The sequence below is a fragment of the Propithecus coquereli genome, unplaced genomic scaffold, assembly GCF_000956105.1.
Source record: "Propithecus coquereli isolate 6110/MARCELLA unplaced genomic scaffold, Pcoq_1.0 Scaffold242, whole genome shotgun sequence".
Lineage (NCBI taxonomy): Eukaryota > Metazoa > Chordata > Mammalia > Primates > Indriidae > Propithecus > Propithecus coquereli.
The window spans coordinates 342856-368320 of record NW_012147975.1 but is presented as its reverse complement, the minus strand read 5'-3'; the positions used below and the strand labels follow the sequence as shown (position 1 = coordinate 368320).

Below are 25465 nucleotides of genomic sequence, written 5' to 3'. Positions count from 1 at the left end.
AAGAGATCAAACTCTCATTATTTGCTGATGATATGATACTGTATCTAGAAAACCCCAAGGATTCAACTAAGAGGCTACTGGAACTGATAAATGAATTCAGTAAAGTTTCAGGATACAAAATCAATGACCCTGTTTTTGAAAATCCTCCTCCCACCCTGAGTTCTTCCTGCCTTTGTTCCTTAGCCTTGTGCCCTTCTGGTTAGAGTTTTCTTTGTGTCCTATTAGCATGCTTCATTTGTTACTCTCATCCTCCTTGGGTCAAGGATGGTATTTTTTTGTGCTTCGAAATCACGGCGGAAAAAATCCTCTGATACACATTGAACTGTCTGTCATGCAGTTGTCTTCCAAGACCTACCCCAAGTACAGAAAAGTGCCCATGTAAAGGTAAACACCAATTGGTCTTTGGCTAGCAGCTGCAGTCAGCTTTCTGGGAACATTAAATCATAAAGTCTATCTATAAATACATAGCATGTCTGAAGCTAGGTTGTTTTATTATGGAGGAATAAATGCAGCTGTGGAAATTAGCAAATGTCTAATCATAGGAAGACACAGTCCCAGGAGGACCTGCTCCCCATTTTAGTTGGTATCACTGTCTTCCTCCGAGGCAAGCAAGGCAGAGTGGGAATGGTCCCCGCTGCGTTCTCTCTTAGAACTTCTGCCCTTCTGGCTCTCTGTCCAATCTGTTATGCTGATTCGTCTGCACAGAGGCAGCAGAGGACGTGTGGGAGGGGCTCTCCCAGACACACACCGAGAAGCTAATGAGGGGATTATGACTGCGACAAGAGCCCTTCCAGAGCAGCAACAGTGCAGGGAGCCACAGGCTGGGTCAAGTAGTCATCTTCCATCCCATGGGCATACATGCCACCTTCTAGGCAGACTGTGAGTCTCCAGAGCAGGGCCCTTTCAGCACCCACAGAAGGCCCACTGTTGAAAACCAAAACCGACTGCCCCCATCAGTGATTCTCACCCACTGTCCCACTCTGGGACCCGTGTTATGACTAGACCCTGAGACTCACTGAAACACCTGCACAGTTTTCTGTTGCTCACTCCTCTTTCCTATGAGCCAGGAGGGACCCAGCATAGCACACCAACCCTGACCCGGAGGGGCCTCCCTGGGTTGCGGAGAATCCATTGCTCTTATTCTTGGAGGGAAAGACTACAATGGTTGCTATAAACTCAATAATGTGGCAAAAAAGCCTCGTTTGTGTCTGGTATTCAAGTAATAATATTGTCATGGGCCAGATAAACCTTTGATATTAATAGTTTCCTCCCAGATCATCTGGCTGCTTCCCTGAGTTCCCAGAAACTGGAAACAAGAACATGTTGCCATCTACATTGAGAAGTTTAAAATAGCTCTATTTGTGTTGTTCTTATAATGAAAAGGGAATGTTTCACATTTCCCAGGAACCATTGTGCATGTCCCCATAATACCCAATAAGGCAAACAGGATGAAAATTGGCACATTCTGTTCCGGGGTAATCATGAAAATGAAAAGTTGCCCTTTGAAAAATACCCAGTCTGCCTTCTCCAGTCCATGGGCCCCAGTGCTCCTGGGACACACAGGCGTTCTGAGCAGGGCCAAAGCACAGGCCTGTCAAATGCAAACAATGACTTCCTTCTGTCATAGGGGGAAAAACAAGCTAATAAGTATCATTTTCTTAAATTTAAACTTTATTCCCAGAAAGTTTACCTAAATATTGCTTATTATCGATTTCCACTGGCTAGGACTCAGGGTAAACTAACAAACAGCCAAGTAGCAACTACTATTTGCAGAAAAGAAATGTTTCAGCTGTAATAACTTAAGCCAACATGCTGGATCAAACAGAAAAAGAAAGATTTTGTCTATGAATAGAGGGGTGTCTCATGGACCACACAGGCAGAGTACAGCTGGGCCCTAGGGAGGGTCAGACACTAGCTCAGCCTCTTCCCGCACATCCTCATTCCCTTTCTCTCTTTTTAACTCATTTGTTTTGATAGTTTGTCTACAAAGGGGAAGACTGCTGCCCAGATCTCTCAAGGTTACACGTGAACTCCCCACTAAATACAGAGACACCGTCTCTCAATCACAGTCCCAAATACTCAGGAGAGAAAACCTGATGCACCCAGTTTAGGTCAGAGTTCCACCCCTGGTCCAATAAGCTGTATCAAGGGGGTGTGGGGAGCAAGGCTACACAATGCGAAATGGCCATGCAAGGTCCATCTTGTAACTCAGACATCAGGGCAGGATGGTTCCAAGAGAGGGAGGTGGTGCTGAGAAGGTACCCGACGTCCTAGATGGAAGCCACTGAGGGGAGGGCTGCTGTGTCAGTGCTCCGGCAGGCCACAAAAACCCTATGGAACCCAGCCCAACGTCACTGAGATCCAGTGAGAAAACACTGAGGAGTTTTAACAAGTTCTCTAAAAATAAATACTCTGAGCATTTTTCTTTAGACTACACAGGAAAACCTTTCTACATTATCTTACTTAATTCTCCAAGGCAATGTGATAGGCTCTGTTTTGCAGATGAGAATATTAAGGGTCAGAGAGGTTAAGTAGCTGTCCCAAGATTATCCAGCTAGTAAATAGCAGAACAAACTTCAAACCCATGTCTGACTCCAAAACTCCATTCATGCTCCTTCCATTCCTCTGTGTTGCTTCCCAAATGAACTCTGCCCAGAGATAAGTCTCCCTGCTCAGGTGAACAGCCTGGATGGGACACAAGCATTTATCTAAAAGTTGATTGTCATTTTCTGTCCCTGAGACTTCTCCAGGCCCTCAGTTTGCAAAGCATTAGTTCGACCAGTCCTGTGTGGACTCTGGCCACAACACGAAGCTCCCCAGCATCCCCAAGTCAGAAGTCCCTCACCCACAAACCACCCCCTCCCCGCCCCCAGGCAAGGATCTGACCCGGCTGCTCTGGCTCTAACACTCAGGCAACCCCTCGGGTGAAACATCTCAGCCCCAAGCTACTCCTAGGTTATAAACTGTTCAAGTGCTATCGATGCCATTTTCCTGTTTGCGTTTTGTTTTTGTTTTTGTTTTGTTTTTACAGTTCGTTGCTCATCCTAACTGTCAGCAGCAATTGCTTACCATGTGGTATGAAAATCTCTCAGGCTTACGTCAACAGTCTATCGCTGTGAAATTCCTGGCTGTCTTTGGAGTCTCCATAGGCCTTCCTTTTCTCGCCATAGCCTATTGGATTGCTCCGTGCAGCAAGGTACAGACTGCTTAAGGTGCATGTCGTTTGCGGTTATTTCTTCTCTCTTCTTAGCATGACCTGAAGTCCATTTTGTTCCAATCAGCGGCTGATCTTTTCCCACATTTAAAGATAATAGTCCTGAGATATCTAGCAGAAGTAGAAAACCACGTAAGAGGGAAAGTGTTAAGACCTGCCCTTTTTAATCATTTTTTCAGAGAGAGAGGAGTGTTAAAATAAGAAATTTTAAACTTGAGAGGCATAATTTTAAAGGATCAATAACAGAAATGAGAGAGAATAAAGGCACTTTTCCTCCTCTAATTATGCAACGTCCTAAGCATGTCCTCCAAACCCATAGTATAATAATTATAATCATGATAACAGTAATAGCCAACATTTGAGTACTTTCTCTTGCTAAGTCCTTTTCATGGAATATCTCATTCCACAGCCTCAATTACATTATGACGCATGTGCTTCGTGCAGTCGGTTCAGAAAGCAGAACTAAGCAGAGTCCGGTGCAGTTGATGCTGGGGCACTGCAGGCCCCTCGCAACATCTTCCTAGTTTCCCTGACCTCCTTGTTGGGGTCTGGCCCACATGGGCAGCTAATTAGGTTACAAGAAGGAAAAAGGCAAAGGGAGGAGAAAAGGAGCTCGAAAGCGCTGGACTGGGTTCTTTCCCCGCCCACTGGTGACAGGAGTGGAACCTGTAGGTGGCGAGCTGCCCCTGCTTGCCCACCATCCCCACAGCCCAGCCATCTGGGCCGAACCCACAGAAAGCACCAGCACCCCAGCTTCGGGCAAGAGTTAGCACCTGTAAAAGAGTTAGCAAACCATGGTCTTAAAATTTTGAAGTATGTTTCATGGGTCTAAGATTGTCATCAATGATTCCAAAGCTGCATTTACCTAGCGATATATTTAAAAAAGGAATTAAGCTTAGGTAATCGACATTCAGTAAAAGAAATACGACTACAGGAAGATTAGTTCCACAGCAAATTTGATCAGCTAATACAGTTAATAAAAGTGTCACCAGTGAACCAACCCTCTTGTGAGCTCCACTTACGGGGAACTCATACCAGAATGACGGGCCCAGCCGAGACTTCAGGGCAGCTGATGAGGCCAAGTGACCAGTTAGGCAATAACTGACCGCCTCAGAGTAGATGCAGGGTCACAGGGAAAGGTCAAGCCTCAAACTCCTTCTTCTGGAGAACAGTATTAAAAATGAAAGCCCTCATATGGAATATTTGCAGCATTCACCCTTACATCTATCAAGGATTTTGTTTCTGTGGTAGTCTATCGTGACAGAGACTTTTAAATCAGAATTCCCCAAATAACATATGTGTAGGTGAAGGTAGTTTTTTTCTGTCCTTCATTTCTGTCCTTCATTATGTGCTGAAAAGAACAGAATGAGTGAAAAAACTAACCATATTTAAAGCTGGACTGAAGGTGGTAACTGGTTGTAGGCACATGTTTTGATGCTGGAATTATCTAGTCTGTACTCCAAGTCGGATCCTTGCCTTCAAGCACAGCCTCAATGGATAGGGACTCTTGCCTCCACTCTCTGAGCTCCAAAACAAATTCTAGGCTGTTCAATCATTAAAGTAACAGCAATGTTATGGAGAAAATGCTGCCTATCCTCACTTTTGCTACAAAGCTAAATTTGACAGCTTTCAGGAACCTGGGACTAGCCAATACCAGCAAACTGGTTTGCCTCTGCTTGCCTGGTGGCATGGGAGAAGATTCAGAAAGAGATGACATGCCAGTTGCTGACTAAAGCTTTTAGATTTTTGGCAGGTCTGCAAATGTGATACAATAAAAAAAGTATGGTTTGGGGGAGGGAATTCTGGAATTTCTTTGCCCAGTAAATCCAGGAAGCTAATAGCACCTTGGGGCATAGGGAGTCAGACCTATAGCAGTCTTCTGGAACATTCTGGAGGAAATGATTGCTCTGGAGGAGAGTTTGGCCCACAACTGGGGCTTCCTCTCCTCTGTTCAGATATTTGTTTGATTCACATTGGTGCTCCCAGAACTTCCAGTAATACTAAAAAAAAAAAAAAAAAAAAAAAAAATACTCAAGATAAACATGATATAATCATCAAGCCACTGGTCACTTTTTTGCACTCTCTAGATTCCAAGTCTGAGCTCAATGCAATGGAGGATGTGTTGATAACTGAGTGACAAGTCTTATTCTGTGGCATGAGATGACTCTTAGTGCCACCACTCATTACAAGGAAAGATCCCCTCATTAAAGAGCTTGTTGAACCTGCTCAGAGGCAGCCAAAGGACAGATAAAACAGTCAGGATATTTTTAGTGTTTCCTTTCACCATTTAGAAAGAAATCTTTTCAAGTATGGCAGAGGTATTAATAGGGATTACAGGGAGGTCACATCTGCCATGTGACAAAACCAGCCCTCTCTGAGGGCTCCTAATGCCCAGAATATCATGTCCTCCCAAAAGGAAGACATGGTGGAAAAGTCTGTTTACAGGTTAGTATCCCTTCTCCCAAGGGGTCACTACTGTAATGCCATGAAAAAGCCAATGTCATTGTAGAGAAGAGATTCTATGTTCTATGTTCTAATAACATTAATATATCTATTTCTAAGAATTTAGACATTAATATTCTTTTATAAATGTATTTGTAAAATGTCACTGCCAAACTCGTCAACTTATTAATGTCCATCAATGTCTACCCAATGGTGAGATTTCTGTTTCTAACCCAACGGTTCATTCACTTCCTAATAGTCGGCATCCTAATTTAGGGACTATTAGGAACACCAAAATGACTTGATCAGCCTGCCAAAATGACCTCATCACTTCTTTCCTATTGAATTCCCAAGGCTGTCAATTCTATTTTTATATTCGTTTCAGTTTCTGAAGGTGCCTTAGAAAGACAGTTAAATAAGAAAATTACAAGGCTAAAGATGTCAACAGAAGTTCACCTTACTAATATGTTGGCTGAAAAGGGTAACCACATCACAAATGGGGACATATGATGATAAATGCAGGCCTGGAGCATGGGACATGTTATTCAGGGTCAAGAAAAAGAACAGTGATTTTGTTTATCATTTCTCACTGTCATCATCAACATGGGTGAGGTTAGGCAGCCCACTGGGAGACTGGTGAGTTTTTATCCACATAGATGCACAGCCGTTAGGTCTTTTCCTAGAGAGTTCTTTATCCTCTCAACAAGGGCTCCAATGCCAAAGGGCCTTTATGGCTGATAAGGCTGCTTTCTATCCTTTGCTATCCCATTCTCATTCATAATTTAGATTGTTTGCCTGTTAAAGCCTCAGAACTGAAAGAAAAACAGTCATCCTCAAAGGTTCAAACAGTGTTGCTATAGCAGGTGGATTAGGGCAGAAGTCAGCATCATGAAAATGCGAAGGAACTGCACACATTATAATTCTGAAAGTGTGAGAAGAGAAGCTGACTTCCTCCATTACCTGTTAACCTGCATTATTTGATTATCCTTAAAACTAGTCCCAGGACTCAGGCAGGGAGAACTGTAAACAACCTTAGAATCCAACCTGGTATCTTTGTTGTGTGTAATCTATCAGTTCTTACTGCCGCATACTCTTGCTTGTAGAAATATCACAGTGTCAGTTGTTACCCGCTGTCCAATGTCCCAAACAGGAGCATCTGGTCAGGAAGGCATGAGTGAACGAGCAGTGCTGGAAGATCTCTGCTTTGCCTTACCAAAGCTGAAATGGTTTGAAACATCTCAAACCATGTGGTCCAGGGCTAAGCAAGAGAGGACAATGCCTCCAAAGGCCTTTGTTTCTCCCACATTTAGCTCTACCAGAGGGTGACACTAGATTAAAGAAAAGCAGGATGCAACGGCTGAAGCACTGGTGTAGAGTGGAAATTTGTGCCAGGAAATAAAGCATTGATGCACTTATTTTACAAATGCTTCCGCCCCCAAGTCCAAAAGGACAGTATAGCACCTGTCCCCTGCTGGGATAGGATTAAATCCTAACTTAACGAGTACCAGAAGTTAAGCCCAGTTTGAGCCCTACCACATTCCTCCCAGTAATCTCCACCTATTTCCTACCTACCACAGTTGTTAACCAGTGTCTCTCCCCACTAGAAACCACCAACTTCGAAAAGAAGGACCAACTCTTCTAGCTTGTTTTATCTCCATCCCTCCAGTGCCCGGCATCGTGTTGCACACAGTGCCCCAAACAGGCTCATGGCAGAAATACGTAAGGACACTACATGGATCCACCTTTGTGTCAAGTTTCTTTTACGTTTCCCCTTAGCAGAATTCCCTGAGACCCCTCAGTGCCACATATTATGCCAGGCATTGTTCTAACTGCTTTGTACATATTAAATAATTCATTGCTTACATAAGCCCTATGCAGTAGGTACTATTTTTATCCCTATTTTATAGAAGAATAAACTGAAACACTACAAGATTAAGTAACTTGCCAAAAAAAAAGAAAAAACCAACTATGAAGCTGTGACTTAAACCCAGGGTCTCTGGCTCCACCCATCTGCTCTTAAACACGGAGTGTGCACGGGCACATATGTGCACACACACCCCTCTCTAGTTACATCAGCACTACTACAGCCTTCAATGCCTTGGTATAAACATCTTAGCTGCTAACTGACCTTGGAGTGGACTTGATTCAGAACTTTAGAATTGGAAGGACTTTTCTAGAAAGGACTTTTCTAGCCCTCATGACAAACTCTACCCTTTCCTTTTCTTTCATTAGAAGTCCTACCTTGTAAATCCCTCCATCACATAGCATCTCTTCAGCCCCCCGGACAAAGTGTGGATTAACACCGTTATGTGAGAATACTCTAATTACAGATACCTAGTGAACACATACACCGCAAACACACACACACAGTGAAAAAAGGGAAGATTCCTGAATGCTAGGTTAGACATTTGGGAGAAGCATGTTAAGGAATCTGCCACTAATTTAGCCAGAACCTCTCTAACATTTGAGAACCATTCAACCTTAAAGATGTGCGTGTTTCTTTTTGGCATGATTGGTCCGAGTTTGCCTTCATTCAGCTTATAAACTGAGTCCTTGACTAGGACCATTGGCATCTGGTGGAAAGTGAGGGTGGCATTTGGTGAGAGGGACTCTAGAGATACAAGTCCAGGAAGAAACGCTGGAAACATTCTCTGTGATCTACCATAATCACAGCCATAGGCCTACCTTGTCAAGATATTGGGACCCACAGGCCACCAGGTCCCAGTTAGGTGCGTGGTTAGGGCTAAGGGCCCAGTGGGATGGAGCACAGAATTATGCCAGCCAGTAAAAGCAGGTGCCCACCCCTGAGGGCCCATGAATGCAATCTGTTTGGAGCGGATTCAAGGGCACTACTCAGTTGCTTTCACGTTCATGTATTCCTCAGAGTCACATAGTGGCCAGGAAGTTTGGGCTGAGCCAGAGACCTAGATTCTACAAGCTTGGATTTCCTGACATGTTCTCAGCTCATAAGGTCCTAGTAATGACTGAGCTGCTTCAACCCGTGTTTTCAGACCGCCTAGTTCTTCAGTCCAGGCAGAGCGGGCCAAAGCCCACATCTCCTGAAGCTATCCCATCTCTTTGTACACCTGACCAGCTTTCATGATTCTGCAGCTGAGAGCTGCTGGCATATATTGGCTGACTTTTCTCCTCTCTTTTGCTCATCTGGTGGCCTTGTGAAAGGAGGAAGTTTTCCCCTAGGGGAATTTGCTTCAAAAATTATCTGTGCGAGTCAAATAGGGAATTTCACAAATAAAGAAAAGAAAAAGAAAACCACTGAAATGACTGGATCTCATTTGACTTTTATCAAGGTTTTTGCCAGTTAAAAACACGCATTCGAACTCAGCGGAGTAGGGAAAAGCATGAATTCCTAACCTCGCTTTTCCCTCCTATGATCTAGATCAAGTGGGAACTGAGCACACGGTAACCTCCCAAGTCACTGAAGGGTATTATCAGGATTTTTTGTTATGGTTTGCAGTGAAGATAATAATTTTCACAGGCTTATCTTCTGCCAGAAAGTAACAATTTGAAGGAGGTAACAAAGAGAACCTTAAATTCCTCAAACCAGGTCTTCTGGGGGAATTCCAAGGTCAGCTTAGGTGCAGTTACATACAAATTCCAGCAATCAGGTGCCTCACCTGGGTGAGAAGATGGACAAGTATACTCCACATCCTCATCCAGGTGGTCACTGGAAGACACTATGTAGAGGATTGGGGAAAACTGACCAACAATCCCTTAAGAGTTGTGTCTATCTCAGAGTTCCCTATCTTTCTCTGACATTTCTGTGCCCCTGCTGGTATCCCTTCCCTCTCCTCAACCTCCCCCTCCCCATTCTCTACTCCTCTCCCTGAGGCCATTCTCCTCATTCTCCATCTTCCCTCATCTCTCATCAGCACTTCAGTCTGGACACAGTGGCAGGAAACAATGGGAAGACTACCTAAGGCTGTCTCCTGGATACACAAAAATATCCCAAGGTCCTGGTTGGGAAATGGGGCTCCAAGGTGCCAAAACTGTTAGCTAAAATGTTGAAAAATTCACACTAGCTATCTGATATTATATAAATCAAAGAGAGACACGGTTTAATTCAGTTTTTTAACTGAATTTACGTGAGATATTTTATTTGTCCTTACATTTAATTTCTGCATCCTGAAATTAGTCCATCCGCCTATTGTCAGAAATAATCTACAGTCCCTATTTTGTAAATAATAAAGTTAAACATTACATAGAAGTGTTATTATAAGATATTTGTGGGCCTGTGATTGTCAGATAAACATCTTTTTATATTTCTGAAGTTATTCCTAGTGTCACATGAAAATATGAATTCTAAACACAATCAGGGATTCCCAACGTCCAGACCTGAGATACAGGTTTTAGAAAAAGATAAAAACTAGCACTTCTTTATCATAATAGACGAGTTCTATGGCATCAGGATCATAATAAATCATGTTATACTAATAGCCAGAATAAAGTAGATGATTACCATACTAAAGCACATTAAAAGAACATTATCAAGCCATCTGATTTATAAATGTTATGTTGAACATAGTCATAACTAGGGGAATTTTACCTAGAGAAAGCCCTGTAATTTATCTTCTGTTGAACCAACACTTTATCTCCTGGGTGACATTTCATTCTAGGACTCCTGAATGAGGCAGAATGTAAATGTCAAGCAATCAGTCACTGGTTATAATCGAGTATCTACCCTGTAAAAGGAACTGAGCTTTAGAAAAGATTTTCCTCTTTGCTCTTGTCTTATTGTGTTACCTGGATGAGGGATAAGGCTTGGTGCTTAGGTGAGGACAATGACAGTGACCTAGAAGAGTCCCAGGTGAGTTCTTTAACAGGGGGTCAGCAAGGATTCAATGTACAGCTCCCAATTCAGTCCTCAAAGATCCAAGTGGCCTTCAGGTGGGATGCCATGAGATGGAGAAGATGTAACCAATGCTCACTCCCTAATAGACATCTCTTGGACATTTCAGGCTCCCATGGAACAATTATACAAATTAACTATGTACTATGCCAAAAGAAAAACCTCAATAAATTTTATAGTAGTATCATAGAGGCTATGTTCTGTAAAGGTGCTACAATAAATTAGAACTTTTTAAAGCAGGGAGAGGGAAATATGTCTGGAAACTAAATAATCCCTGAGTTTAAAATAAACTCAAAAGATAAAATTAAAAAATATTTATAAGTGAATATCAGTGAAAATGCTACAAGTCAAAGTTTAGAGTAACACAGCTAAAGCAGTACCTAGAGGGAAAGGTATAGCTTTAAATATATTCATCAAGAGATGAGAAAGATTGAAGACAATAATATAAGCATAAAACCCAAGTAAATAGATAGAACATATCCAAAGTATATTATTTTAAATTGTGAACTTTCTTCAGACATTATTTTTCCCAGATTTGAAGGGCATAAAATTCATACCCCTGTGGCTGGGTGTATCAGTGCAATGAAATGTAACATGATGATATGTCAGTGTGCTCTATTAATTTCTCTTAGCCTCTCTCACTAAGTCTTCTAAATAGAAAAAATTGAAGTCAGTGGAAAATAAATTTGATCAAGCAGCATCTCATATAAAAGTGCAAGACAAAATGTTGTCTCGGTTCAGATAGCAGTTTCTGTCCAAGATGGAGGATTCTCTGGTTAAATTCTGGTGAAAGTAATGTTTTAAAGGAGACCTGCATCCACCTAGAACTGCCAGTTTAACATTTCTTGTACGCATTTTATACATTTTGTTTCCAGCTAGGACGAACCCTGAGGAGCCCTTTCATGAAGTTTGTAGCCCATGCAGTTTCTTTTACAATCTTCTTGGTATTGTTAGTTGTGAATGCTTCAGACCGATTTGAAGGCATTAAAACCCTGCCAAATGAAACCTTCACAGACTACCCAAAACAGATCTTCAGAGTGAAAACCACACAGTTCTCCTGGACAGAAATGCTCATCATGAAGTGGGTCTTAGGTAAGCAAGTCGCTCTACCTTTTATTTTCTCCTTCCCTAATAATACATTATTAAACTTGGACTTCTGAATGTCTCCCTCTCCTCTTAAGCCAGACAAAATGGTGAGTGGATAATCAAGAAAAAAATCCAAAATCACCTTATGTGCTGGTATATAAGATGCACAGACTTGTAATATAAATCCTAATTTTAAAAGGAAATGTTTGGGGTAAATTCATTAAGTACATGTATTGAACATTCATTATACATGTATTGAAAGTAGTTTCACATGAGAAATATATTATTTTGATCATTTAAATATAGTCTACTGGAAGCCTTAGGAAATCAAGTTCTGCTTCTAAAAAAGGGAATAAAATTGCATAGCTTAAAATATATTTTTGTCCTCACTAAATACTGACCTACAGTAGAATTGTGATAATAAATATAAATCTAAAAAGTTAGGAGAGTGACATTTTCTCATTATTTGTGTAAATGAGTGTACTATAAGGCTGTGAAACTCCTCTTTGTAGCGATATTTTGTGCTGCCAAGGCCTGCCAAGGAAAAATTGTTCCCAATTTCCTCATTGATTAACGAAGAATGGCTATCTGTCTCTTACCCAATTCATAAGAACTATTACCAGTGGGAATAAGCAAAATAAAATAAAACTGGCAGTGGCTAAAATTGAACATGGCAAAATGTGTTACAGATTTTTCTAACACTGAAAACTGCAAAATTGATTGGTAAAAAAATCATTCTTGGTAGGAAAAAAGTTAAAAATTGCAAAGGCTATGCAAAATCTTACCAATAAATTTTAAGATTTACATCAAAAATATTTGAATTTGATGGGAATGTTTTGAATAAAAAAAATGAAAAATAAAAAGAAATTTAAAAGAATGAAAAATTTATGCAGTATTAAGACTGAATTGGCTTAATGGTGTTCACCCCAGATTTTGCATTCTTGACAAAAATTCAGTACTGGTATAATTTTCATTATGTTTATGTTCACAAACACTGAGTCAAAATGTATTCAGGGTCAAAGTGTCTGTACCATAAATCAACAAAATCACAAAAGAACAAATACTTGGAAAGATAACCCAACACATGGCCTGTGCTAATTAAATAATATAGCCTAAGAGAGGTATAAGAGTTGAACCACTATAGAGCATCCTATGGAGGCCCACACTGAGAACAACTGGGAAAATAATCTCTAAGCTGGATCTCTAAATAGGTAAAAGGAGATGAGAAGAATGGTCTTATCCAAATGGCAGAGGCAGGACAGCATACCATGCTTCCCAGGGACTTTTAATTGACCAGCAAGCCTGTGACCAAAGGCTCATTTAGTGGAGTCGCTGGCACTAAAGTTGGGAAGGGACATTGAAGTCTATTACAGAGTGAGTTCTATGGCTTAATTTTCACAATTTAAAATCCATCCCATTTCTCCCGAGTACATCCCCCATGGGTTTAACTAAATTAAGCGTTTTAACACTAGGCATTTTTAAAAAAACACACATTGGGTTCATGAATAAAAAAATTAAAGTATTTACAGCATCAATCACCCCCCTACCCCATTTTTGCCCCTGGATCCCAGGTAGAAGTCTCTGGTAAATACATCCATACTTTCCCTTGAGCAGGTATAGCTGCTAATGTTAACAGCACCTCCTGAACCATGACTTCCTCCTGCGTCCACATATTTCTTTTCCTGAGTGTCAGAGCATTATCCCAATAAGAGGGATGTGTCTTCAGCTACAGGGAACCCAACTTGTATAGGTTGGTTCCAGCTTCTGCCCATAAGAACTGAGTTTTCAAGACTGTTCAATCAAAAGTGTTGTAGAGAGAACTTATTTTTCACTGACTGCTTTCCTATTATTTCAGACAAAAGAAAGATTCTAACTACTTTTTCTTAGATAATTTTTTTTCAAAGTTTTATTACAAATAATTTTAAGAAAATGCAAAAATCAACAGAAGAGCATAATGAACTCCATGGACCTATCTCTCATCTTCAATAACCAGCAATTCATGGCCAATCTTTGTTTCATCTACACTTCCCCTGCTTCCCTTCTTCCCAACCCTGAATTATTTTGAAACAAACCCCAGGTATCAAAATTTCATCTGTTAACATTTTTGTGTGTATCACTGAAAGGTAAGGTCTCTTTTTTGTTTTTTAAATCTTTTTTCTTTCTATGCTTCACACTTTTTTTTTTTTTTTTTTTGCTGTGGTGTCTGTGATTTTAATCCCAATCAGTAAATTTTTCATTTCAGATATTGTATTTTCAATCCTTGAAACTTTATTTGGTTATCTTTTATATCTCCTATTTACTTCCTTGTCATGTTTGTATTTGCCTTTAAATCCTCAAACATACTGTGCATATATATAGTAACTTTTGAAGTCTTGACTCCTAATTCCATCATTTCTGTCACTTCTGGGTTGATTTCTATTGACTAATCTTTCTCCTGGTTATGGATCATGTTTTCCTGCATCTTGACATGTTCAGTAATTTTTCATTGAATGATGAACACTTTACATGTTATGTTGTTGAGCATCTGGGTTTTGTTGTCTTCCTCTAAAAAGTTTTTGGCTTTATTCTGACAGGTTGTTATGTCATTTGCAGACCAGTTTGATCCTTTTCAAACTTTTTAGAGTGGATCTGAAGAAACTTTACCATAAAGATTATTTATCTTTGTACTATGGAGACACACTTCTGGGGTCTCTATTGAATGCCCTGAGTCATCAACAAGAACTATCAACTCTGGATGGTCAGAGCTCAAATATCTCCCCACTCTGGGTGAGCTCTGGAAATTTTTCAGCTTACTGCTCCCTGGCAGTTGTTTGTGGAGTTTCACCGTCTATATATACATGATTTAGTAGATAGCAAACATTCAAAAGATCCACTATTTAAATTTCTGAAGTCTTGTGTTTGTTTAGTTTTCAGTTTTTTGTTTATGTGCTTGTTTGCTTGTTTTGGATGGTACTCGTCTCTCCGGAGCTCTGCCATGCAATCTCAATTCATCTCAGCCTTCCTCAACTCCAATTTCTGTCTCTTCCACTCAGTGAGACTGACTACCATGCTTCTGGGACCCCTCTCCATGCACTGTGAACTGGAACGTGGCTCCAGAAAAAAAGCCATGGTGATCACATGGCTTACCTCACTTACTTCACTGAGGGGTCACAGTCCTGCGCTGCCTGTTTTCAATACCTGGAATTAGTTCTTTTTCTTTTTTTTCCTTTCTTTCTTCCCCCGCCCTCCCCCGCATTTCTTACTCCATCATGGCTAGTAACAGAAATCAGAACAATTTTTCTAAAAGAGAACCAGAAAAAACATTATCAAGCCTAAAGAAAATTTAGTAATTTCTTAATATGTTCAAATATCTAGTCAGTAACCAAATTTCTTTGATTGAGAGAGATAAATTGAATAAATATCCATATGACTTGCTTCGCCTCTTGCTTCAGTTCTCTGTTCAAATTTCACCTTGTCGGAGTAGTTGGGCAGGTAAGAGCGTGCCCTCTTACCCCTCTACTGCAATAAAGTGAAAAGCATTCCAGTATGTGGAATGGATTCAGGACCAAGCTGGACATGTTCAAAGAACAGCAAAGAGACTAGCATGGCTGGAGTAGATGAATACGGAGGAGAGAAGTAGAGATGAGGTCAGAGGGGATAGCCTTTAGAGAGTTTGGAGCACAGAAATGACATCATATGACTTCAGTTTTTAAAGGGTCACTGACTGCTGTGTAGAGAACAGATGATTGTGGGGTAAGAACTGAAGAAAGGTGACCAGATAGGATGCCACTGCAATGACTCAGACAGGAACTGGTTGGTGAGAAGGTGATAGATGATTATATTTTCAAGGTAAAATCAGTAATATTTACTACTGAATTGTACATGGGTGTGAGAGTCAAGAACAATTCCAAGTGTTTTAGTTGAAGCAAAGGCATAATAGAAAGCCACATTAGTATTACATATGTGTTTCTTCATATGTAAAGGGAGGATAATTATAGTAGCTAGCTATCAGACTATTATGAAGATTTAATGTTTATAAAGTGCTTAGCACAGGACCTGGCACTAGAAGGTGCTCAATAATTGTGGGCTACTATAATTAGAAAGAGGAGGAGGAAGAAGAGGAGTTTTGTCAGAAAATTTTTTAATCTATTAATACCATCTTCCTGCCTGGAAAACAAATGAACCCTGAATGTGTCCGAGGCCCAGATTTGTTGCAAAGAACCTGCCACTGAGATGGTGTCTGGATGTTAGGGCTGTGGATTCAGAGCTCTTAGGCATATTCTCCCTTCTGTGAGTTCACAGAACACCCACATCCCGGACCAGCGATGAGAAGTTGGCGTAGAGAATGGTATAGACTGGTAGCCCTGGGGCCATGACCATTTAAGGAATAAGAATACCAAAGTCTCACAGGACTTTGAAGAGGGAGCCCTTCTGAACACCATCTGAGGCAGGGACTAGGTGAACTGCCTTTGAACTGTCAAGTTCCCTCTGCACAGCCTGCAGGCCATTACTCAGAATCTGCCTGCATGAAGCTACTCATTTCCCCTGGGGCCTCCTGGCACTTCCTAGCCTGCTTCTCTGCCAGACACCCTCCTTCATTATCAGTGACCTTGTTCTCTGGGTTCCAGGCATCCCTGAGTGAGGCTCAAGAGCTCAGCATTCATACCCCTTGCGCCCCTGGCCTCTGAACACTGCTCTGATTGACATACTGGAAGCAAAAGATCACGAGGCTCAGCTGGGATATAAAATGCTGAACTATGCTCAGCACTGTGGACACAGGAGGCCTAATTTCACTCACTGAAGTACTTAATTTCACACATTTCTTTTTTCATTAAGCATTCCTGCTGCTCAAACCCTTGGGCCCATGTTACTTTTACTTATGGCCTTCGAATAATTTAAAATTAGTCTGGGTGAGTTAATATTTACATCTAGGAAGACTGCCACAGAATTTGACCATGGAGGAAGTAATCTGCAATGCCCAATGATACCATCAGAGTCAGAAAAGTCAGTTTTCTGCAAATAATTTGCATTTCTGATTCATAGAGCTCTTCGTGCTTGAAGTTACACCAAAACTCCACTTCATTCAATTGAAAAATATAGAATCTGAGGTCCACAGCAAAACAAGGGACTTATCCAAAGTTATACTGCCAGTAAGTGGCCAATCTAGAACTTGAACCTAGGGCTTTCCAAATTAAATCCAAACACCCTAACTTATAGCCTATGATTCTCCTAGTTCCCAGCTAAAAATAGTTCCACTAAGACACTGGGAATTTTAATTTGCAAACAGAGGAAAGCAACAAACATTATTTTGTCCAGACAGCAATGGTTTTTCTAATAACATTTTTATAATAAATACCTATTGAACAAGCACAGATGAAAGTACATATCAGTGTTAAGAAAATTATTACTTCACTGAATTATCACACAAATCTTGATAGGGTATGCTTGAGACATGGATTTGTTAAGGAAAAAGAGAGGAGTGTCTTGTAAACAGATCTGCAATGGTTTTGAATATTTCCTACTGTGGGGACTCCGTTTTGATACAGACAAGCAGATCTTCATCAAACAAAGCTATGAGTCTTCTCTACACAGCTGCTTTCAAATTAATTTTCTCCTTAGAAAAACATTTCAATTCCTTTTATTGGATGGACCATTTTTATCAGAAAAGGAAAAAATCTGGTTTTAGCAGTCCCTGGACAGAGTCCCAGAGCCGTGAAGGTGATCAGTTCATCACTCAAATGTGCCCAGAGGCAGGCCTGTGACCAAGTCAGCCATGCTCTGGCCAGGGCAGAACCCTGCTGACTATCTGCTCCCAGCATTGCCTTTGACTCCAGGCTGTTTCAGAAGCCCGATCCTCAAAGACCATTGTATTATAATGTTGGCATCTATCAGTGTGCTTGAGTTTGAGGTCTGGGGGAAAGAAAGGAGGGAACACCAGCAGATGGTTGGGGGTGGAACTGTGAGAGGACTGTTGGGTGGACCTGCTTTGCTGAGTATGGGAAGTATGGAGATAGTCAAGGTCATGAGAAGGCCTGACAGCCTAGCTTTGGAGGCTGGACTTTACCTTGGGGTTATGAGAAATACACTGAAGGTGTATGAAGAGGAAGTGATATGACCTAGACGTTATGAGGTAAGAGGATGGAGTTGAAAATTGAAAGGGCAGATGGATCTGACAGTCCACCACAGGAGGACATGCAGAACTGTGATGATCCCTGGGGACAGCCAAAAGAATCAGGGGTTCAAGAGTAGGCATACTAGGCAATGGTGGCACACAGTGAGGGTGGAAGGGACAGGGAGACCAGCTTGGGTATGTACTATTTCTGGCACTGGCAGGACATCCACTAACAGCAGTCTTTCTGCATGGTGGAAATTTAGGTTTGAAGCTCTTTAAGAAAAGGTACGAAGGTATTTACCTGTGAGACATTTGCAAGGAGATGAAGGACAAAGCTTCAGGGCTGAATGCACTTACTCAAGGTCAGAGGGAAGAATGAGAAAGCCAAAAACTTGGGAATCTGCAGCCTTTAAGGAGTGGACAGAGAAAAGAAAGCAACAAAGAAAATTGAGGAGGAGCAATGGGAGACGCAGGAGGCCCATGGGAAGGAAGGCCGCCCCATATACCATCTGATATACAGGGGTAAGGAGAGTGTTAAAAGAGGCTATCGGTGTTAACCTTTAGCTAGCGTGTAGTCAGTGAGCTGCAACTGTTTCACTCGCTGACGAGTCAGAGATTCTTCCACCGCACTAATCCTCCCGAATGTGCAGGTTAAGTGTAGCATGGTTCTACATCGAATCTTTCCGAGGTCTGAGTAGCCATAAGATCCTTTGATGCTAAATACAAATGTTCAAGAGTCTTTTCTATACCTTAACTGATCTGAACCCAATTTTATTTCCTGGAGAGCCAGAGGAGCCTAGTGGTCAAGAGCATGGATTCTAGATGCAGACCTCTGGCTTCAAATCCCAGATCTCCTGCTTCCCACCTGGGCACATAACAACCTTCTGTGCCTCTGTTTCATTAGTTGTAAAAATGGGATAATAATAGAATATATACTTCATACAACCGTTGCAAAGATTTAAGGGGATTATATATATGTATATGCATATACACATACATACATAAGTATGTATATATATATGTATATATGGCAGCCAGAATAGTACCTAGCACATAGTAGATGCTCAAATTTATACCTGAATAGTTAAGTTTTAATATAGGCATACCTAGGAGATATTTTCAGGTTCAGTTCCAGACCACCTCAATAAAGTGAATATCACAATGAAGTCACATGAATTTTTTGGTTTCCCAGTGCATATAAAAGTTATGTTTACACTATGGTATAGTCTATTAAGTGTATAACAGCATTATGTCTAAAAAATGTACATAATTGAAAAATACTTTATTGCTAAAAACTGGTAACAATCCTCTGAGCCTACAACAAGTAATAATCGTTTTGCTGGTAGAGGTTCTTGCCTCAATGTTGATGGCTGCTGACTGAACAGGGTAGTGGTTGCTAAACATTGGGGCGACTGTGGCAATTTCTTAAAATAAGACAACAATGACTTTTGCCACATTGATTAACTCTTCCTTTCACAAAAGACTTCTCTATAGGATGCAACATTGTTTGATAGCATTGTACCCACGGTATAACTCCTTTCAAATTTGGAGTCAATTTTCTCAAACCCTACCATTGCTTTATCAACTAATTTTATGAAATATTCTAAATTCTTTGTCATTTTAACAATGTTCACAGCATCTTCACTAGAAGTAGATTCCATCTCAAGAAACCATTTTCTTTGCTCATCCATAACAAACAACTACTCATCCACTGAAGTTTTATCATGAGATCACAGCAATTCAGGCACATGTTCAGTCTCCACTTCTAATTTCAGTTCTCTTGTTATTTCTACCACATCTGCAGTGACTTCCTCCGCTAAAGTCTTGAACCCCTCAAAGTCATCAAGGAGGTTTAGAGGTTTAGAATCAACTTCTTTCCTCTAATGTTGATATTTTGATCTTTAATGTTGATATTTTGAGGAGTCTCATGAATCATGAATGCTCTTAATGTCATCTAGAATGGTGAATCCTTTCCAGTAGGTTTTCAATTTACTTTGCCCAGATCCATCAGAGGAATCATTATCTATGGCACCTGTAGCCTTATACATTCTATAAGGCTACAGGTGCCATAGATAATGGCTATTTCTCAAATAGTAAGACATGAAAGAGTCAAAATGACTCCTTGATCCACAGGCTACAAAATGGATGCTGTGAGGCAGGAAAACAACATTAATCTCCTTATATAGCTCCATCAAAGCTCTTGGATGACCAGGTGCATTGTCCGTGAGCGGTAATATATTGAAAGTAATCTTTTACCTGAGCAGTAAGTCTCAACAGCGGGCTTAGAATATTCAGTAAACCATGCTATAAACAGATGGGCTGTTATCCAGGCTTTGCGGTTCCATTTTACAGCACAGGCAGACTAGATTTAGCAAAATTCTTAAGGGCCCTAAGATTTTGGAATGGTAAATGAACATCGTCTCCAACTTAAAGTCACAGCTGCATTGGCCCCTAACGAGAGCCAGCCTGTCCTTTGAAGCTTTGAAATCAAGTACTGACTTCTCCTCTCTAGCTATGGAAGTCCTATGTGATATCTTCTTCCAAGATAAGGCTGTTTCATCTATATCAAAAATCTGTTGTTTGGTGTGGCCACCTTCGTCCATTATCTTAGCCAGATCTTCTGAATAACTTGCTGCAGTTTCCCCATCAGCCCTTGCTGCTTCACCTTGTACTTTATAGGTTATAGAGATGGCTTCTTTCCTTAAACCTTATGAACCAACCTCTGCTAGCTTCAAACTATCCTTCAGCAGCTTCCTCACCCCTCTCAGCCTTCATAAAATTAAAGAAAGTTAGGTTGCTTTGGTTTAGGATTTGGCTTCAGGGAATGTTGTGGCTGGTTTAATCTATCCAGACCACTAAAACTCTCTCTATATCACCAATAAGACTTTCACTTTCTTGCATTCATGAGTTCACTGGAGTAGTACTTTTAATTTCCTTCAAGAATTTTTCCTTTGCATTTACAACTGGCTTCTTGGAACGAGAGGCCTAGCTTTTAGTATATCTCAGCTTTTAACATGCCTTCCTCACTAAGCTGAATCATTTCTAGCTTTTGCCTTAAAGTGAGAAATGTCTGATTCTTCCTTTCACTTGAACACTTAAGAGGCCATTGTGGGATTATTAATGGCCCTAATTTCAATATTTTTTACTTAGGGAACAGAGAGACCCAGAAAGAGAGAGCTGGGAAAATGGCCAGTCAGAATATATACGTTTATCAATCAAGTTCACTGTCTTCCCCATGGGCGCTCTTTGTGGTGCCCCAAAACAATTAAAATAGTAACATCGAAGATCACTGATCACAGATCACCATAACAGATATAACAATGAAAAATCTGCCATACTATGAGAATTACCAAAATGTGACACAGAGACACAAACTGAGCACATGCTGTTCGACGAATAGCACCAATAGACTTGCTCAATGTGGAGGTGCCACAAACCTTCAATTTGTAAAAAACACAGTATCTGTGAAGTGCAATAAAGCAAAGTGCAATGTAACAAGTTACGCCTGTAATTTAGACTGAGTTTTAATAATCAGTTAATATAAAGGTACAGAATAGCACCACTCAATAGAAATATAGTGCAAGCAACAACTGTAAGCCACATGTGTAATTTTAAATTTTCTAAGAAGTCATATTATAAAGACGAACAGGTGAAATTAATTAACAATATATTTTAACTAACCTAACATATCCAAAATATTATCTCTGTGATATGTAATCGATGTAACAAAAATTATTAATGTGATATTTTATTCTTTTTTGTGGTAAATCTGAAATCTGGTGTGCATTTCACATCTATAGCACATCTCAATCTGGGCTAACCACATTTCAAGTGCACAGTATCCACACGCCACTGGTGGCTACAGTATTGGACAGTGCAGGTCTAGAAGGATACACATCAAACTATGAGCCCAGGCCACCTCACAGGGTGGCTTAGAGGAAGGGTAGGAAAACTACTAACACTTTGTTTACAAACTTCTATATTGTTTAATATCTAACAATGAGGATACACGTCTTTAAAACCCAATAAATTATGAATAAGAAAAAAATCTAATAATAACCCCAAACTAATGTCATTGGAACAGTCATAGAAACATAGAGGAAAATCATTTTAATCTCGGGGTTAGGAAACTGTGTTCTAGGTCACACGTAGGACCTTTAGAAAGCTCTTTTCCTTTCCTGGACCTCAGTTTCCCTGATTCCTTAAGACCTCCCAGTTTTAAAGTGTGTCTAAGTGTCAGCAACTATATTTCTCCTGTGTTGCCTTCAAGAATCTATCAATGAACGAGAACTCTCCTCACTTCCGGAGATGGCGTGTTTTTAAGCGCAGGGACAAGGGGGGTTTTCTCTCCAACTCTCAGGACCTCCTGAATCTAGACCTGTCTTTAAAGACACCTTTCTGTCTGCCTTTGGCTACCAACATTCCCAGCTCCAAAGAGCTGCCATTTACATTTGAACCCTGGTTCCCTCCATCGCCTCATGTAGTCACAAACGCCAAGAGAACTGAAAAAACGAACCTGGCCTTCTCCCTCTCCCGCAGGAATGATCTGGTCCGAATGCAAGGAAATCTGGGAGGAGGGGCCGCGGGAGTACGTGCTGCACCTGTGGAACCTGCTGGACTTCGGGATGCTGTCCATCTTCGTGGCGTCCTTCACAGCGCGGTTCATGGCCTTCCTGAAGGCCAGCGAGGCGCAGCTGTACGTGGACCAGCACGTGCAGGACGACACGCTGCGCAACGTCTCGCTTCCGCCGGAAGTGGCGTACTTCACCTACGGTGAGATGGCGGGCGCTGCGCGTTCTGCCCTGCGTGCTTCCTGCCGGGGCCCTGGCCCCGTGCGGCTGGTTCCACAGCCGGTTATTCCTAACGTGGCCGACTGCGGTCGTTTTGACGGCCAGTGCAGAGTCCCCCATTCCCCTCGAAAAAAAGTCCTGGCTCCTATAGTGCTGCGGTCCCCAACCCCTGGGCCTGTTAGGAAGCAGCCCGCACAGCAGGCGAGCGGCAGGCGGGCAAGCTGAGCTCCATCTGTGTTGCCGGGCGCTCCCCTGTCGCTCGGATCACGTCACCTCCTAAGCTCCCCGGGGCATTAGATCCTCACAGGAAAGCGAACCCTACTGTAAACTGCGCGTGCCAGGGATCTAGGCCATCCGCTCCTTATGAGAATCTTTTTTTTTTTTTTTTGCGCTAGAAAGAAGTACAAAATTGATTTATTTTCCCAAGAAAGAAACAGAGAGATTGAGAGAGAAAGAAGGAGAGAGTTACTTCTATCAGTAACTACCTTTTTGGTTTAGATTCTTCATATTTCTTCCTACCCCCAATCAGTAATTTCTGCTCATTTCTCATTATTTATTCCCTTCTGTTTCATTATTCTTGCTCTATGGTGTTTCTACCATCTTGAGATGAATGAAAATTTTTTAAATGTATTTTTATCAAACTTTTCTCTGAAACATGTTCAAAAAAAAGTCCATATGAGAATCTAATGCCTGATGATCTGAGGTGGAGCTGAGGCGGTGATGCTAGCGCTGGGGAGCGGCTGCAAATACAGATTATCATTAGCACAAAGGTTTGACTGCGTAATAAATGTAATGTGCTTAAATCATCCCAAAATTATTCCGCCCTCACCCCCCAGCTGTGGAAAAATTTTCTTCCATGAAACCATCCCTGGTGCCAAAAAGTTTGGGGACTGCTGCTGTAATGCACCAGCTGAATAGAATGTGAAATTAGTGACTTAGAGAAATGAATGTTTTTGTGTTAGATAGGATGAGTTTGTTTTGGAAAGGCTCTTGGGTATTTCTGTAGTTTTTTGGTGTGTGTGTGTGTGTGTGTGTGTATGTTTCTTTTAGAGAAATGTCTTGTTTCTGATGTGGATCCAGGAACACTAAAGGGATATGTACGTACTGAAGAATTTTCCTCAGTTGGATCCCTATGGTTTGTGCAAAGATAAATCCTGCTTTGCCAGTCCTGTCTTTGTGACAAGATAGGTTCTTAGGAGATACCTCAATTCTTTCAAACTACCAGGCCGTACAGTTTGAGGTAGTAGATTGAGACTTTAGGAAAAATAATAGTTATAGCATCCATTTACTAAGACCTTACTATGTGCCAGGAACTGTGTAGAACGTTTAACACACATAAATTCCCATCCTTGCAATAGCCCTGCAAAAGAAGTCTTTTTTTTTGGTCCCTATTTTATACATGAAGAAACAGGTTTTCATGGCAGGGCTCATAATGTTTCCAGAAATGCAGGGTTGCCTAGCAGGAAATCTTGGCCTGACATGAATTGAAAACCATGCCAAATGGCATGGTGATTATGTCAGCCAAGCTTTGGAATAAGAGAGACCTGGATTCAAATCCTAGTTCTGTAGCTTACTGTGAGACCTTGTTTACTTAACTTTTCTGAGCCTCGATTTTCTCATATGTAAAACAGGTATAATTATACCTATGTCAAAAGTTTTGTTTTGTTTTTTTTTTTTGAGGGTTAAATAGAATAGCTAATGTGAAGAGTTTGGCACTACTCCGAAAATGGTAAATACTCATTAAATGGTAACAATTATTATCACTACTAGCTTTGGGGCCATTTTCTTGCTCAAACACTGTACTTTCTGTACCGAAATAGAAAGATGAGGTGGTAAAGGAACAGTAGATTTCTGTTTTTGTTACCAGTAAAAAGTATTAAATAGCTGAACATTTAGTGGGCATTTGTTAATGGCAGCTGCTATATCTTGAAGGGTTTGAGTGTCAAATTTTCCTGTTAGATCAAGCCAGATGGCTCCATGACCACAGAATCTTCCTGGTCAGGTACAGCAATGATCTGGAGAGGGTTGGCCACTTAACGCAAAAGCTGAGTTGTTGCCCATTTTCAGTGTAGATTATGTTATGTGTAGAGGTGGTAGAGAAATCCCCATTGAGAAAAGGAGACTCTTGTAGTATTACAAATCATCCACCCACCCACTCCCTGCCACTTTTTGGTTCAGCAAATTCAGACTTTCTTAAAGCAAAATGGGCTTTCATATTGTGCCATCAGTGCTGCTCAGGGCTCATCAAGAAAAGATGAGAGAATGTGGATACTGCCTTAGGTACCTAATGCCATGATTCAGGCCGCAGCATTGTCCACTTGTGACTTCTATTCCTTTATGGATTGTGTCTCAAAGCATAGTACATTATTGCCCTTGTTTTTGTGGTTCACCCTGTGCCCTTGGAAATCTTGAATTTCTCAATGTTTACTTGGGCTCCAGTTACAGGGAAAGAGAGCCCTCTTGTGGCCAGACAGACAGTGAAGCCGCCAACCTCTAGAGTACCAATTTTTCAGGTTGTAGTAGGACAATTTTTCTCATGGAAACAGCTCCAAGAAAAAAAACCCATTGTCTGAATCATCACAGTGCTGTTTACTTTACACCCATAACAACTCTTTACAAGCCAGTTCAAGTATAGTATTTTTCAATAAAAGCCCTGACCTGGTCACCAGGATCTGATAACAGCTAATCTATCTTAATAGAATATAGGAGTGGCCTTTATCATTGTAGTTAAGGTTTAAGATGGTAAATTAGTGGCTGCAGAAAAAAGAAATTCTTTTTTGGTGTCTGTTTAACAAGAAGTCATGTCCTATTTTATGTTATCCAAATGTGTTATTTGTCCATAAAAGGTGGCAGCTATATTAGCAAACATATAATTTATTCTGCTTGTCTTTCATGGACTTCTGAAGTATGACCTGGATAAGAATAGAGTGTATAATGTTATTGTATTTCCAAATGTCATAGAATTATTATGTGAA

The 25465-nt window shown here is 41.0% G+C and overlaps 1 protein-coding gene across 3 annotated transcripts in view; it reads left to right on the top strand.

Moving 5' to 3' along the window:
- TRPC7 (transient receptor potential cation channel, subfamily C, member 7) overlaps window positions 1-25465 on the top strand; it is a 144875-nt gene that overhangs the window by 87044 nt on the left and 32366 nt on the right. For 2 of the 3 annotated variants that reach the window (XM_012646339.1, XM_012646338.1), the window contains 3 exons: window positions 3032-3196; window positions 11399-11615; window positions 22240-22473. In XM_012646339.1, the coding sequence (XP_012501793.1) occupies window positions 3032-3196; window positions 11399-11615; window positions 22240-22473 (616 nt within the window). The remainder of the gene's footprint in view (window positions 1-3031; window positions 3197-11398; window positions 11616-22239; window positions 22474-25465) is intronic. The other variant, XM_012646340.1, reaches the window with a different exon arrangement.